The sequence below is a fragment of the Odocoileus virginianus genome, chromosome 29 (genome assembly GCF_023699985.2).
Source record: "Odocoileus virginianus isolate 20LAN1187 ecotype Illinois chromosome 29, Ovbor_1.2, whole genome shotgun sequence".
Taxonomy (NCBI): Eukaryota; Metazoa; Chordata; class Mammalia; order Artiodactyla; family Cervidae; genus Odocoileus; species Odocoileus virginianus.
In genome coordinates, this window is record NC_069702.1 from 6,428,070 (window position 1) to 6,444,724 (window position 16,655).

Genomic DNA, 16,655 nt, shown 5'->3' on the forward strand with positions numbered 1-16,655 from the left:
TGTATGTGTATATATATATATATATATTTTGCTTTATTGGGAGAAATGTCTTCTGCAAGTAGCACAAGTCTTGGAAGTAAATACAAGAAAAACAGACCAAGAAAATAACAGTCCTTAGCTAGAAAACAGAAATTTTTAACATTTAAAATATACAAAATGTTAAAATGTACCACGTTTAAAAATTTTAAGGGAGAAATTCAGCAGCTATAAAATGGGATTTGTCCCCCCTTTACTCTATTAAAAAAAAAAACAGGAGAAAGTGCTCACTGACAATCCATCCCAGGGAGAACCAAGCAGGGCGCCGTGTGAACGTCTTGAAGGGAAACGAACGGCGCTTCCTTGTCCCCTCTGGGCGCACCAGCATCGTAAGGTGCTCACCAATTTGGAGGCTTCCCGAACCCCATCAGACAGGGGCTTTTATGGAGATTTCATGATGTAGGTGTCACTGAGTCAATCGTGGGTGATTGACTGAATCTCCAGTCCTACTCCCCTTCCCAGAGGACAGAGGATGGGGTTGAAAGTTCCAGCTTTCTAATGATGCCTCTGTGTTTTTGGCAAGCAGCCCCCATCAAAAGTTACTTAGCAGCTCCCAACCACTGGTCATTGCATTACCAAACAAAAGACACTCTTAGCACTCCTGAAGCCAAGGTTTTCAAGAGCCTTGCCAGAAACCAGGGGACTAAGACCAAATATTCATTTCTATTATACCACAGTCTCCCTCTCTTCCGTCTAGTCAAAGCTATAGCTCTTCCAGTCATCATGTACAGATGAGAGAGTTAGACCATAAAGAAGGCTGAGTGCTGAAGAATATTGATGCTTTCAAACTGTGGGTGCTGGAGAAGGCTCTTGAGAGTCCCTTGGACTGCAAGGAGATCACACCAGTCAATCCTAAAGAAAATTAACCCCGAATATTCATTGGAAGGACTGATGCTGAAGCTGAAGCTCCAATACCTTAGCCACCTGATGCAAAGAGCCAACTCATTAGAAAAGACCCTAATGCTGGGAAAGATCGAAGGCAGAAGGAGAAGAGGGCAGCAGAGGATGAGATGGCTGGATGGCATCACTGACTCGATGGACATGAATTTGAGCAAACTCCGGGAGATGGTGAAGGACAGGGAAGCCTGACGTGCTGCAGTCCATGGGGTCGAAAAGAATAGGACACGACTGAGTGACTCAGTAACAGATCCCTCTCTTCACTGTTTCCATCACACTCCCCCTTCAGCCTCCCCCACCCTCTGCAGGATAATCAAACTGCAGCCTCCTGATCACAGTCCACTGGAAGAATGGCCACACAGCCATTTGATCTGTACCCTGCCATGCTTCCCATTTCACTCAAAGTGAAAGCCAGCGTCCTCAGCATCCTGTGCCATCATGCCCTTTATTCCCCTGGCCTCGTAGCCGACGACTTGCCTCTTTACTCACTGCCTGCCTTTCTGTTCCTTGAATCTGCCAGACAGACTCCCATCTCAGGGCCTTTGCACTTGCAGTTCCCTGCATCAGGAAATGTTCTTCATCTCCTTCAGCCTCTACTCAAATACCAGCCTCTCAGTGAGGGCTTTTCTGGGCCCACGTAAAACTACGTGGCCCTTTCCCCACTAGCCAGCACTCCCTACCCTCTTTTCCCTGATTCATTTCTCTGCATAGCCTTCAATCGTATGGCAGACTATAAATTATCCCTTGCCTATTTATGATCTTATCTTCACCCCTGTAAGAGTGAGGTGTTATTTTGCTGGTTTTATTCTCTCTTGTGTTCCTAGCGCCTAGAAGAGCAAACACTGGCGTGGAGCAAGTACTCTACGAACTTCATGGATGGATGAATGAATGGAGGACAAACAGAACTGAGCTTAGGTTAACATTTCTTTTAAATTTTCTTGAGAAATTTTATTGGCGTATAGTTTCCTTAACAACGTTGTGTTAGTTTCTGCAGCAAAGTGAACCAGCTACGTGTGTGTGAGTGGCTCAGTCGAGTCTGACTCTTCGTGACCCCAAGGACTGTAGGAAGTCAGGCTCCTCTATCCATGGGAAATTCCAGGCAAGAATACTGGAGTGGGCTGCCACTTCCTTCTCCAGGGAATCTTCCCAACCCAGGAACTGAACCTGGGCCTCCTACACTGCAGGTGATTCTTTACTAAATCAGCTATACATATACACATATCCACGCTCTTAGATTTCGTTCCCATTTCGGTCACCAGAGAGCACTGAGCAGAGGTCCCTGAGCTGCACAGTCTGCTCTCATTAGTCGTCTGTTTGATACACAGTAAGCTAACTTTTATATATAGGAAGTTAGCCCGTAAGTTATACACAGTTAACCCATCAGTAAGGACTGATGCTGAAGCTGAAACTCTAATACTTTGGCCACCTGATATGAAGAACTGACTCCTTGGGGAAAAACCCTGATGCTAGGAAAGATTGAAGATGAGAGGAGAAGGGGACGACAGAGGATGAGATGGTTGGATGGCATCACCAACTCGATGGACATGAGTCTGAGCAAGCTCCGGGAGCCAGTGACAGACAGGGAGGCCTGGGGTGCTGCAGTTCATGGGGTCGTGAAGAGTCAGGCACGACTAAGCAACTGAACTGAGCTGAAGTTAACTTTTAAAGTGACTCCAATACCCAGGGAGGAAGAATCTCCAGTCTTCACGAAGGCGCCACCTCCCTGCACCCACTTCCTTGCTGGCCTTGGTCCTGCTCAGTGTATAAGATTCACAGAGAGCTGAGAGCCTCTGGGAAGCTTCTGGAGTCTCTGATCCATATTGGTGTCTCTCTCTGCTTACTCCTGAGTGCCCACTCCTTCCCACCTCAGAGCACACCTCTCTGGACTAAATGCCCTGCCCCCACCTACCACCAAGGCTACAAGCTCCCTGAGGGCAGAGACCACTGTACCGCCAGTGGGAGTCAGTGAATGAGAAGTGTCTGCATTACCATCAGGCCGGCGTCTGTGACTTTAACTTTCATTGTGATTTCGCCAACTACAAGTTGGCACTTGCCATCCACCTCTACAAGGATTAAATCATGAGCCGCTGCAGTTGCTGCCCTTCAGCATCCCTTGAAAAGAGTTTAGGGTGGAGATCAAGGATGAGGCGCTCTGTGCTCTGGGAAAAACTGGCAGAACAGGTCTTCGGATAGTCAGATATTTTCAAGAGATTTTATGAACCCAATTCTTGCATCTCCTCATACCTAGAAAAGCACTAAAATCCTTCGTGGTGATGTCTGCTCCCCGTGACTAGCAGCCAGTCTTTGCCAAAGTGAGTGCCTGACTGTACACACCCCCTTCACTAAAATCATACATAATGCTGACCTTCCCCACTGCCTCTTTAGAGCAGTTTCTCAGAGCTATTTGAAATGCTGTCTCCCAGACTATAGTCTTCATGCTACCCTAAATAAAACTGACTCGCAGCTCTAACATTGTGCATTTTCTTTTTCAGTTGACAATTTGAATCTCAAAATATCTGCTAGTGGTCTGGAGTGGTTTCAGAACCAGTGGGAAGAGGGGTGAATCTTGGTCCCAGGTCCTCAAGTCATTTAACTGCCTTCAGCCTCAGTTTACCCCTCTGAGGATAGTGAGATAGTCATGCAGGACTGAAGTCAGATGGTCTAACTTTGCTGCTAACGATGCTGCACACTCCTGAGCTAGCGTCTCAGCCTTGCTGTGCCTCAGTTTCCTCATTTGTCAGAACAGGAATCAGGAGAGGACTATCCCATGGGGCCATTGCAGGGATTCAATGAGTTAATATAGTAACTCCCCTACTACAAAGCTTCAGGTTGTGAACTTTCAAAGATGTGAGTATGCATCTGGTTCCAGCAAGGAACCAGAACCTGTACCATCAACAACGGGCGTGAGCGAATCACAGCTTGCCCTCTGTCTCCGATTGTTGACAATCTTTCAGCTCTACCATCTCCCACTTCCTCTCCCTCTTCTGGTCAGTAACTCTTCTTGCCTGTTCACTGGATGCCAGCCCCTGTATGCCAGCTGTTGTCCTGTACTTTTCAAGGTACTGTAGTATAAGGTTAAAAATGTTTTCTTTATTCTTGTGTTTGTTTTTTATGTATTGTTTGTGTGAAAAGTACAGTGCTATGTAGCTGATTATGTTAGTCAGGTACCTAGCTTACCTTATTGGACTTACGAACACACTCTTGAAATGTAACTTGTTCATATGGAGGGAACATACTGCATATGTAAAGTTCTTAGAACAGCACCTAGCAAAGATGGATGCTCTCTATTACTGTTATTAATTATTATGATGATGATAACCATTTTACCTGGGAGGATTTGAGGGCAATCGGATGAGATAAATGCATATGAAAGCATTTAACAAAAATGGCAAATGCATTGAAAGTCACGCAGTCGTGTCCGACTCTTTGCAATCCCATGGATTATACAGTCCATGGAATTCTCCAGGCCAGAATACTGGAGTGGGTAGCCTGTCCCTTCTCCAGTGGATCTTCCCAACCCAGGAATAGAACCGGGGTCCCCTGCATTACAGGCAGTTTCTTTACCAGCTGAGCCACCAGGGAAGCCCCATAGTAGATAGGAACACTGACTTTTCCTGTGATACACGCAGAAGTCTCACCTGAGGCATTTGTCTGTCGACACCAGTTCAAGAAATCTCCGAGCCTGCCGTACAGAACGTTGCAGAGCGGCACAACACGGCGGCCGCTCTCTGCGTAGCTGGTGACGAGGAGGTGGTTGTTTTCCCAGAACAGGGACTGAGGAAAAATCAACACAAAATGAAAACATTGAAAAATCACAACAGATTCCTTCAGGCACAGCATCATGAAGACAACTCAGGACTTGTCTCATTCAACTGAGACTTGCCTTATGACAGGCAAATATTGTCTTTGTCTTTACTGACCCCCATGGGGAGGGCTGCGCACTCTCTTGTTTATTGCAGGCGCCTGTTAGTTGCTCGGTCGTGTCTGACTCTTTGTGACCCTATGGGCTGTAGCCCGCCAGGCTCCTCTGTCCATGGGATTCTCCAGGCAAGAATACTGGAGTGGGTTGCCATTTCCTTCTCCAGGGGAACTTCCCGATCCAGGAATTGAATCCAGGTCCCCCACACTGCAGGCAGATACTTTACCGACTGAGCTACGTGGGAAACTCAACCCAGGGATCAAATCTGGGTCTTCCGCATGGCAGGCAGATTCTTTACCATCTGAGCCACCAGCAAACCTCTTTATTCCAAGGGTATCATGCAAATGCTAATGAAATATTTTCCCAGCAGTTAAAAAAAGTAGATAGGTATTCCCTGATGGCTTAGATGGTGGCTTAGATGGTGGCTCAGATGGTGGTAACGCAAGAGATCTGGGTTCAATCCCTGGGTTGGGAAGATGCCCTGGAGAAGGGATTGGCTACCTACTCTAGTATTCTTGACTGGAGAACCCGTGGACAGAGGAGCCTGGTGGGCTACAGTTCATGGGGCCGCAAAGACTTGGACGTGGCTGAGTGATTAATGCACACCAGTTCTCTTCCCTTTATTGCAAGGGTAACATGTAAATGTTAAGAAATATTTTCCCAGCAGTAAAAACAAAGTAGATGAGTAGATACATATATTAGGCTTCCCTGGTGGGCCAGTGGTAAAGAATCCGCCTGCCAATGCAAAAGACCTAGTTCCATCCCTGGGTCAGGAAGATTCCCCTGGAGGAGGAAATGGTAACCCACTCCAGTATTCTTGCCTGGGAAATCCCATGGACAGAGGAGCCTGGTGGGCTACAGTCCATGGGGTCACAAAGATTTGGACATGACTTAGTGACTAAGCACACACGCACATATACTTACATTGCCTAGTACTTTAAAAATGATAGATTTTTTTTTTTTAATCAAGGGACCTGGTTTTGAATCTTGGGTCTGTCACACCCTAAATGTGTGATCATGAACACGGCAAGTCATCTCCCTGTGCCTCAGTTTCCACACATGGAAAATGGGGAGTATGAACCCTTTCTCTTTTCTCACAGCTGTGACTAAGATGACGTATAATCACAGATGGATTCCTAAAGGGTAAGGTGCCTCAAAAACACATTGCTTTTAGATTATACTTTATAGTTTTCTCCTATAAAGTTACAGTGTTTTCAGACACTAATAACACAAATGACAATATTTCCCTCATCACACCATCATATCCTCAGTATCCCAACCAGGGTCTCGGTCTAGACTGGATGGTACCCAAGGGCAGACTGTGTTCCCTATTGCATCTGAAACCCTGAGAACAATGCCTGGTACATAAGAGTAGCTCAGTGTTCATGAATCTCAATCAAAGTCTATGAGAAAGGAGAACAAATATAGCAGCTCCTAGGCACTCCCCTGAGCCTTCCCAGGTGATGCTAGTGGTAAAGAACCCAGCTGCCAGGGCACCTAAGAGATGCAGGCTCCATCCCTGGGTCAGGAAGTTCCCCTAGAGAAGGGCATGACAACCCACTCCAGTGTTCTTGCCTGGAGAATCCCATGGACAGAGGAAGCTGGTGGGCTACAGTCCATGGGGTCACAAAGAGTCAGCCATGAGTGAAGCGACTTAGCATGCACGCATGCAGGCACTTTTCTGGCAGTCCAATGGCTACGACTCTGCGCTTCCATTGCAGGGGTTGCAGGTTTGATTCCTAGTCAGGGAACTGAGATCCTTCATGCTGCACAGTGCAGCCAAAAAGAAAGAAAAAACAGTAACAGCTCCTCTTTTCACTGATAGAATGACTGCAAGATTCAAATGGCAGCATATATTCAAAAGCATGTTTTCAGCCTATTATACATTTGAACCTCCCAGTTCCATTCACCTGCCTTTACCTAAAAAAAAAAAAAAAAACCACCAGTCAGATGTTTTCATTTGTAAACATCAGTGCTACATGACTTTACAATGAAAAAAAATCTAGTTTTTATGTCAAAACTAAATATGTCCTTCATTAAGAAAAAAAGAATTTATGTCAGAGAAATAAAAATGGTATCTAGCTTTCTCTAAATTCAAGGTGTTGTTCTAAACAAGCAGTTTACAAGGATGTTTTCATTTACTTTCACTGTATTAGGGATTAGAATGCCGACAGGATACACACACATAAACCACTTGTGTACATGTTAACCAGTTTCTAAAAGAAACTGGTCCTGAATGGACATCGTCTTAAGGCCTGATGAGAGGAGGGACTGGTCTCCTGGAAAGATATTGAGGGGGGGTTTTCTGAAGTCCTCAAGGTTCAAGCCTCTGGGGTAGGTTAGGATGGAGACTATTCAGAACTGGCCAGGTGCAGCGGTCCCACGGGAAATGTGTGGTGACACCCTGATGTTCTAGTGGTTCCTGCACTGAGTTCTTGACTTAAGAAAGTTCCTTCTAAAAAAAAAAAAAAAAAGAAGAAGCTCCTTCTGCCCATGACAGGGAGGAGACGCAGGGGCACGAGTGAAGACTGAGCCGCCTTCCCACCAGCCAACTGGCTCTCCTTGGGAGTTGGCTGCTTGATGAAGCAGAGCAGTGTCCGAAGGCAGGGTTACCTTGTCTCTGGGAATGGAGTGTCTGGAGAGGTTAATAAAAAGGTCGTAATCCGAGGGGCGCACAGAACAGGGATCCTTATCCAGCACCACTTTAAAGGCTTCCCAGATGGCTGTGCAGTTCTTGTCCCTGCAGAAAAGCACACGTTTGTTTGGGGGTTTTTGTTTGTTTTTTTTAAAGACTACATTCCAGTGTGATACATTTCCTCTTCTCTCTCCGAGTTTTTTATGAGCGATTTTGTCAAATCTCAGCACGGCAGAAGCGGGCATACAAAAAAGACAGGAAATTGCCATGATTCATGCATTGACCCCAATTCAGAAGAGGAAGAAAAATAACTTTGGTGATGGATTTAGAAATCTGACAGTGGACGTGTCTTTCAGAGGTGCCATATACATCTTGTGGAACTTAGAACAGGCTCACAGAGATGGCAGAAAATGCAGGGGGCTAGAAGGAGACGATTCCGATAAATCACATGGGCTCCTGGCTTCAGGCGCCCCTTCACTTAGACACAGGTCCATCTTGGGCTTGGAGGCCAGGTGAGATCAGGAGGACAGGCAGGACCTTGTGTTAATAAAATCAGGAGTGAGGACCAAGTGTGGAAAAATTCCACCTCCCACTAAGGCAGGAAGCATGACCTACAGAGCCCGCAGCAACTCCTAAGTCCCGCCTGGCTTTCCAAAAACACTTCCCACCCTTTTCCTACCTTGTTATTTCTCACGCTGGGCAGTGAATAACATGAATTCACTGTTATTTATAACAGTGAATAACAGCGCACTCAATAACATGTTCCCTGTGTTACTCTCTGTTCTTTTTTATTTGCCTAAAATGCGTCTCAATAAAAACAAATGGCACAAGAAAGGGGCCTTGTGAAAACTGAAAAGGTGTGTCCCAAGAAGGAACAAAAATTACTAAGAACCCAGTGCTGGCAAGAAAGACTCAGACTTTTAAACGGCCTGTAAATGAGATGTGAAATGTGAACTCCCAAAGGAGTTGGGCTCCGGGAATTCCAGCTGGAGACCATGTTCCTGGGTCTGAGCATTCTGCTTAAACTTTAAGCTGGTTGTGATCCAAACACACTGCTGCCGCATCCTCATCCACCAGCCCCCACACATACCCTCCTCTTCATCTTTACACACTTACACACACACACACACACACACACACACACACACACACACACACACGACTCACCTCCAGACCCCAACAGCGCACTCAGGCATCCAGTAGGTTCCCCACCTCCTCCCTCTTTACCCCACACCCCTCCCCATTTATCTCACCCCCTCTCCCCCTTTATCCCACCCCTCCCCCTTATCCAATCCCTCCCTTTACCCTCCCCCTCCGCCTTTGTCCCACCCCCCTCTCCCTTTCCCCTACTCCCCTCCCCCTCCGGTTCCCTAGCCCCCAGCCGCGCTCACCGCAGCTCCGGGTTCTGCAGCGCGATCTGCTCGGCGCAGCGGCCCAGGAAGATGCTCTGCAGGTGCGGGGTGGTACCCGGCCCGCTCCAGCGCGCATCCGCAGCGCCGGCGACCAGGGGCCACCGCAGATGCAGCAGCAGCAGCAGCAGCGCCGGCCGCGGGCGCCCCCCGCGTGCGCGCCCCGGGCCAGCCATCGCCGGCTCTTCGGGCGACTCTGCTCCGGGACCCGCCCCTCCCCTCCCAGCCCGGTGGAGCGGCTTAGCCCAATCTGCACCCGCGCTCACTTCCTGTTCCCCCTTTCGGCTTCAGCTCCGGGACCGAGTTGGGACATCACCGCGGGCAGGACTACTGCCCTCAGCTACCCGCGGCCGGAGTCCACCGGGAAGGAGCTCCCAAGAAGCAGCCGGGTTGGAGGAGGGGTGGGACGAGTTCAGTTCCCCAGGGGAAGCTTTTTCCAAGTTTCACACCGACAGCTTTCAAAGACGCCCTCTTTCTCAACGGCCCAATAATAAGTGAATGATGTTTGCTTTCAGGAAATAATAACCACAAAAGCTATCATTTATTACAAAGTGCCAAGCCCCGAGTGCATATTTTTCATTGCCTTTTCACAATGCCTCTCTGGGCTAGATTTATCACTCCCTTTTACAGGTGAGTAGCTTCAGGGAAATCAAGTAACTTGTCGAATGTTACAGAGTCCTTTCCAGATAGATGCAGAATTCCTGAGATATCAGTGCAGGGAGCTAAGATTAGCAGAACTCCACGTGGAGGGCCAAGTCCTCAGTCCCCCGGTAATGATAGCTTTGAACTGTCTGGCAGACAAGTGATAAATGTGGGAGGTCTGTGAGAAGTAGGGTGGGAGGATTCTAGAATTTACATTATTAAATTTAGATTTAATAAATTTAACTTTTAATGGAAATAATTTACATTATTAAATTTACATTTAATAATTTACAGCATTTACATTATTAAAGTTTTATTTTAATCTCCTTTTTTTCTGTTTTTGAAGTTTTAATCAAAACCCTCATTGTCCTGTCCAGTCCCTTCCTAACTGAAGTCCACTTTCCAGAAATAAGCATTTTAAATTTTTTCAGCAGGTTTTTTTTACTCCTCTGGTATTGACTTCCACATTTCCAAATAATAAACCTATATGCTGTTTCTTGATGTTTCCGTCTTGGATAGTATCTTTGACTTCCCACCGTGGAAAAGGAAATTTGAACTTTAACTCCACATATCCTCAAAAGGCAGGCTTAGGACTTCCCTGGAGGTTCAGCAGCTAAGACTTCATGCTCCCAATGCAGGGGACCTGAGTTCAATCCCTGGTCAGGGAACTAGATCCCACAAGCTGCAACTAAAAGTTTGCATGCCACAGCTAAAGATCTCCCACGCTGCAACTAAAGATCTCTCATGCTGCAATAAAGACCTAGTGCAGCCAAATACACTGGGGGGAAAAATGCAGCCTTCTGTATCTTTCTTTAGGCAAGTCTTTTTTTTTTATTTTTAAGATTTATTTATTTATATTATGGCTTCCCTTGTAGCTCAGTTGGTAAAGAATCTGCTTGCAGTGCAGGAGACCCAGGTTCAATCCCTGGAGAAGGAAATGGCAACCCACTCCAACATCCTTGCCTAGAAAATCTCATGGACACAGGAGCCTGGTGGGCTGTAGTCCATGGGGTCCCAAAGAGTCGGGCATGACTGAGCAACTAACACGTACTTACTGTTCCGGCTGCACTGGGTCTTGGTTGCTGCCTGCAGTCTTTCTCTAGTTGCAGTGAGCAGGGACTATTCTAGTTGCGGTGCACAGGTTTCTCCTTGATGTGGCTTTTCTCCTTGCGGAGGACAGGTTGTAGAGCTCAGGCGCTTCAGTCTTGTGGAGTATGGGCTTAGCTGCTCTGAGGCATGTGTGATCTTCCTGGACCAGGGATCGTTGGCAGGCAGATTCTTCATTACTGAGCCACTAGGGAAGCCTCCAGGTAGTTTTTTTTTTTTTTTTTTTTCAGGTAGTTTTTATCAAAAGCTTTAACTCCATAATCAGTATTTACATTATTACGACTTGTGAGTATGTAATACTTGGGCCACCTGATGCGAAGAACTGACCCATCTGAGAAGACCCTGATGCTGGGGTTGATTGAAGGTGGGAGGAGAAGAGGACAACAGAGGATGAGATGGTTGGATGGCATCACTGACTTGATGGACATGGGTTTGAATAAACTCTGGGAGTTGGTGGTGAACAAGGAGGCCTAGCAGGCTGTGGTCCATGGGGTCACAAAGAGTCGGACACGACTGAGTGACTGAACTGAACTGAACTGTGAGTATTATTCACGGTTGAATTGTAGTATTCTATGGTTCTGTTTCCTTTCTTGTGAACTTCATGCTTACCCTGGAAGTAGTCACTGTCTTTCTCCCACCATTCCCCACCACTGGCTTATTTGTTTGCTTGGTGTAATATGTACACTTATGATTATGGTCAAATTCTCTACAAGGCTTGTAAATCCCTCAATGCATTTTAAAGCATCAGTCAATATTTCAAGTGTCTCATGCTCTTTCTTTTTGCTTCTTGGAAACATCCTTTCTTGTCCAGTTTACTGTCCCAAGGTGAGCTCACTGATCTCAGGTTGCTGCGTAGTTGTCTTGCAGTGGCCCAGGAAGATGCTGGTTCTCCTCTGTCTTGAGTTGATGTCCTGTTTCCTAGATCTCCTGTCTTTTTTCTTGTTTTTTAGATCACATCTTCCAATAGCATCTTCAGAAGATGCCATAGGGGCTAAATTTTTTTACTTTTGCATAATAATGTAAAACGGCATTATTCTACCCTCACACTTCACTGAGAGTTTGGTTGGAGAGAATTTTAAGTTGAAAATCATTTTCCCTCAAAATTTTGAAGATAGTGTGCCATTGTTTTCTGATATCTATGTTATTGTTGAAAGAGCCAAGGCCATTTTCTTAATCCTGAATCCTGTTTATTTGACTTTCTCTCTGGAAGTCTTTAGGATAAATCTCAAGAGTATGAAATTTCAGAGATGAACTTGAGAGCAAGCCATTTCCATTCATTGTGCTGACAGCTCTAGGAACAATGTTTCCAAGAAAAAAAAAAACAAAAACAGAGAAAACGACAGACAGAGCGAAAGAAATCACCTGAAGTATTGACTAATGCTTCTGAATGCATTGAGAGATTTATACATCTTGCAGATAATTTAACCATGATTACAAATGTATGTGTTAACAGAATATGAACCAAATAAACTTGGGAGAAGGGAGACAATTATTATCTCTCAGTTAAGTAAGTTTACAAGAAAAAAACATAATCACAGAATACTCTAAGCTCAGCTATGAATAATATTCATGAGACACAATAATGTAAATGCTGACTACTGCTTTAACACTTACATCCAGAAATTAGAAAGAATTCAACAACTCAAAAATAAGAAAAACCACCCAAATTTTTAAATGGTATCTGCTTTTAAAATATGAGCAGACAGCTCACCAAGGAAGATATTCTACTACTAGGTATTTGCCAAAGAAAAAAATGAAAATATGTCTGGAGTAACAGGCAAATTTGGCCGTGGAGTACAAAGTGAAGCAGGGCAAAGGCTAACAGGGTTTTTACCAAGAGAATGCACTGGTCATAGCAAACACCCTCTTCCAACAACACAAGAGAAGACTCTGTGCATAGACACCACCAGATGTCAAAATCAGATTGATTGTATTCTTTGCAGCCAAAGATGGAGAAACTCTATAAAGTCAGCAAAAACAAGACCAGGAGCTGACTGTGGCTCAGATTATGAACTCCTTATTCCAAAATTCAGACTTAAGTTGAAGAAAGCAGGGAAAACCACTAGACCATTCAGTATGACCTAAATCAAATCCTGTATGATTATACAGTGGAAGTGACAAAAAGATTCAAAGGATTAGATCTGATAGACAGAGTGCCTGATGAACTATGGATGGAAGTTCCTGACATGATACATGAGGCAGTGAGCAAGACCAGCCCCAAGAAAAAGAAATGTAAAAAGGAAAAATGGTTGTCTGAGGAGGCCTCACAACTAGTTGAGAAAAGAAGAGAAGCTAAAGGCAAGGGATATAAGGAAATATATACCCATTTGAATGCAGAGTTCCAAAGAATAGTAAGGAGAGATAAGAAAGCCTTACTCAGTGATAAATGCAAAGAAATAAAAGAAAACACTAGAATGAGAAAAACTAGAGATCTCTTCAAGAAAATTAGAGATACCAAGGGAACATTTCATGCAAAGATGGGCTCAATGAAGGACAGAAATGGTATGGACATAAAAGAAGCAGAAGATATTAAGAAAAGGTGGCAAGAATACACAGAAGAACTATGCAAAAAAGATCTTCATGATAACCAATCAGAAAACCACAATGGTGTGATCACTCACCTAGAACCAGACATCCTGGAATGTGAAGTCAAGTGGGCCTAAGGAAGAATCACTATGACCCAAGCTAGTGGAGGTGATAGAATTCCAGCTGAGCTATTTCAAATCCTAAAAGATGATGATGTGAAAGTGCTGCACTCAATATGTCAGCCAATTTGGAAAAGACAGTAGTGGCCACAGGACTGGAAAAGGTTAGTGTTCATTCCAATCCCAAAGAAAGGCAATGCCAAAGAATGCACAAACTAACACACAATTGCACTCATCTCACATGCTAGCAAAGTAATGCTCAAAACCCTCCAAGCCAGGTTTCAACAGTACGTGAACCATGAACTTCCAGATGTTCAAGCTGGTTTTAGAAAAGGCAGAGGAACCAGTGATCAAATTGCCAACATGCATTGGATCATCAAAAAAGCAAGAGGGTTCCAGAAAAACATTTATTTCTGCTTTATTGACTATGCCAAAGCCTCTGACTGTGTGGATCACAATAAACTGTGGGAAATTCTTCAAGAGATGGGAATACCAGACCACATGACCTGCCGCCTGAGAAATCTGTATGCAGGTTAAGAAGCAACAGTTAGAACTGGACATGGAACAACAGACTGGTTCCAAATTGGGAAAGGAGTATATCAAGGCTGTATATTGTCACCCTGCTTATTTAACTTATATGTAGAGTACATCAGAAGCACAAGCTGGAATCAAGATTGCCGGGAGAAGTATCAATAACCTCAGATATGCAGACGACACCACCCTTATGGCAGAAAGTGAAGAGGAACTAAAAAGCCTCTTGGTGAAAGTGAAGGAGGAGAGTGAAAAAGTTGGCTTAAAGCTCAACATTCAGAAAACTAAGATCATGGCATCTGGTCCCATCACTTCATGGGAAATAGATGGGGAAACAGTTGAAACAGTGTCAGACTTTATTTTTGGGGCTCCAAAATCACTGCAGAAGGTGATTGCAGCCATGAAATTAAAAGACACTTACTCCTTGGAAGGAAAGTTATGACCAACCTAGATAGCATATTAAAAGGTAGAGACATTGCTTTGCCAACAAAGTTCCATCTAGTCAAGGCTATGGCTTTTCCAGCAGTCATGTATGGATGTGAGAGTTGGACTGTGAAGAAAGCTGAGCACTGAAGAATTGATGCTTTTGAACTGTGTTGTTGGAGAAGACTCTTGAGAGTCCCTTGGACTGCAAGAAGATCCAACCAGTCCATCTTAAAGGAGATCAGTCCTGAGTGTTCATTGGAAGGACTGATGCTGAAGCTGAAACTCCAGTACTTTGGCCACCTCATGCGAAGAGCTAACTCATTGGAAAAGACCCTGATACTGGGAGGGTTGGGGGCAGGAGGAGAAGGGGATGACAGAGGATGAGATGGCTGGATGGCATCACTGACTCAATGAACATGAGTTTGAGTAGGCTCCAGGAGTTGGTGATGGACAGGGAAGACTCATTTGCTGCAGCCATGGGGTTGCAGAGTCAGACACGACTGAGTGACTGAACTGAACTGAAAGATTTATACATGAAATATGCATAGCAGCTTAATTCATAGTAGTCCCTAAACAACACAGATACCCAACGAGAAAAGAATAAGCAAATTGTGATGTAGTCTACAATAAAATACAACTAAATGACACAAAGGAGCAAACAATGAAGAATCTAAAAATATCCATGTGCTTAATGATCGAAGCTAAACATAACAGAATACATACTTTACCATTCTCCTTATATGAAGTTCTAGAAGAAAGAGAATGCTGATATATAGAATTGGGAGAAAAGAGATTTCAGATGGAACCAATTGCCTGTCAAAGGCAGAACAATGGGAAAGCATGGGGCTTCTCTAGAAAAAGGTGTAATTTTATTTTCACCGATAAGTAGTGTGCAGGTTGAGATCTGACTAAAAAAGTTAGGGCCATATCTTTTTTTTTTTTTTTTGGCCCTACCTCAAGGCTTGCAGAATCTATTTCCCTGACCAGGAATTGGACCCGTGCCCTCAGAAGTGAGAGCATGGATTCCTAGCCACTGGACCACCAGGGACTTTCCAGGGTCATATTTTATATCTTAAAGACCTTAGACACAGTACTAATTTGAACTTTGTCCTCTTGAACAACAAATGCTTTCAGTAATTCCTGAACTTCCCTATTGAAAATTTTGTCTTTTTTGCTGGTTGGAATTTTTGGTTGCTGGAGGATGAAGCAAGAGAGAGAATGAATTTGAAGGTTTGAATGTTTCATAATGTCCTCTCAATGAATTTTTTTTTCAATGAATGTTTTAAATACTTGTACTCAGTCATTCAGTCACATCCAGCTCTTTTGAGACCCCACAAACTGTAGCCTGCCAGGCCCCTCTGTCCATGGAATTTCCCAGGCAAGAATTCTGGAGCTGGTTGCCATTTCCTACTCCAGGGGATCTTCCTGACCCAAGAGTTGACATGGAAGTCATGTCTCTTCTGTCTCCTCCATTGGCCGGCAGATTCTCTACCACTAGTACCACCTGGGAAGTCCCTTTAAATGCTTATCATTGTCTTATTTGTTCCTTGTGTTTATTTTCAGTTGTGGTCAACTTAGTAATGGTTCCACAGAGATGTCCATGTCTTAGTCCTGTGGAACCTATGAATACATCAGCTTACATGGTAAAAGGGACTTTGCAAATGTGGTTAAATTAGGGACCCTGAGATGGAGGGATTATAATGGATCATGTGGATGGCTCCAATAGATTCATAAGTGAAGACAATCGTAGAGAGAAGGCAATGTGGTGATGGAAGCAGAGAGATATTTGAGGTGCTTTGCTGCTGGCTTTGAAGATGCAGGAAGGTGCTGTGAGACAGCGAATGCAGGAAGACCCTAGAAGCTTGAAAACTCAAGGAAGCAGATTCTTCCCTGCGGTCTCCAGAAGGAACAAACTCTGCTGACACCTTGACTTTAGTCCTATGAGATGATCATTGGACTTCTGTCTCCAAAAGAGAATAAATCCATGTCGTTTTAAGCCATTCATATTGTGGTCATTTGTTACTGCAGCAATAGGAAGTGAGTACAGGTTTTGGTCTCTAAAAGTGTCTGTCTTTCTACCTCCCTTTGTCTTCAGATCCAAGACTAAGCTTGGGAGGGACATCATGAGCATTTACCTCTGGCTAATCTTGGCCAGAGTCTGCCAGGAGCATTCCCCAAAGAAGTGGGATTGGAGAAGTAGTGTGGTGAGTTCAATCTTGGAAGAAAGATTTTTTTCTGGCTCCAAACTCTGCCAACTCTACTGTAACAAATGCTAAAAATATGAAAGTGGTTTGGAAGTGGGTAACGGGTAGAAGGTGGAAGAAGTTTGAGGAACACGATGGAAAATCCTAGATTGGTGTTAATACACAGCTAGTAGAAATGTGGACTTGGGGGACTTCCCTGGTGGT

General features: G+C 44.6%; 1 protein-coding gene across 1 annotated transcript in view; it reads right to left on the minus strand.

The window, feature by feature from the left end:
- BST1 (bone marrow stromal cell antigen 1) overlaps positions 1-9,284 on the minus strand; it is a 30,710-nt gene extending 21,426 nt beyond the window's left edge. Inside the window, exons 1-3 of the mRNA XM_070458097.1 lie at positions 8,879-9,284; positions 7,466-7,592; positions 4,572-4,707 (exon numbers count right to left, since the gene is read on the minus strand). Coding sequence (XP_070314198.1) covers positions 4,572-4,707; positions 7,466-7,592; positions 8,879-9,072 — 457 coding nt within the window. The 5' untranslated portion in view covers positions 9,073-9,284. The remainder of the gene's footprint in view (positions 1-4,571; positions 4,708-7,465; positions 7,593-8,878) is intronic.
- Between the last annotated feature and the right edge of the window lie 7,371 nt (positions 9,285-16,655).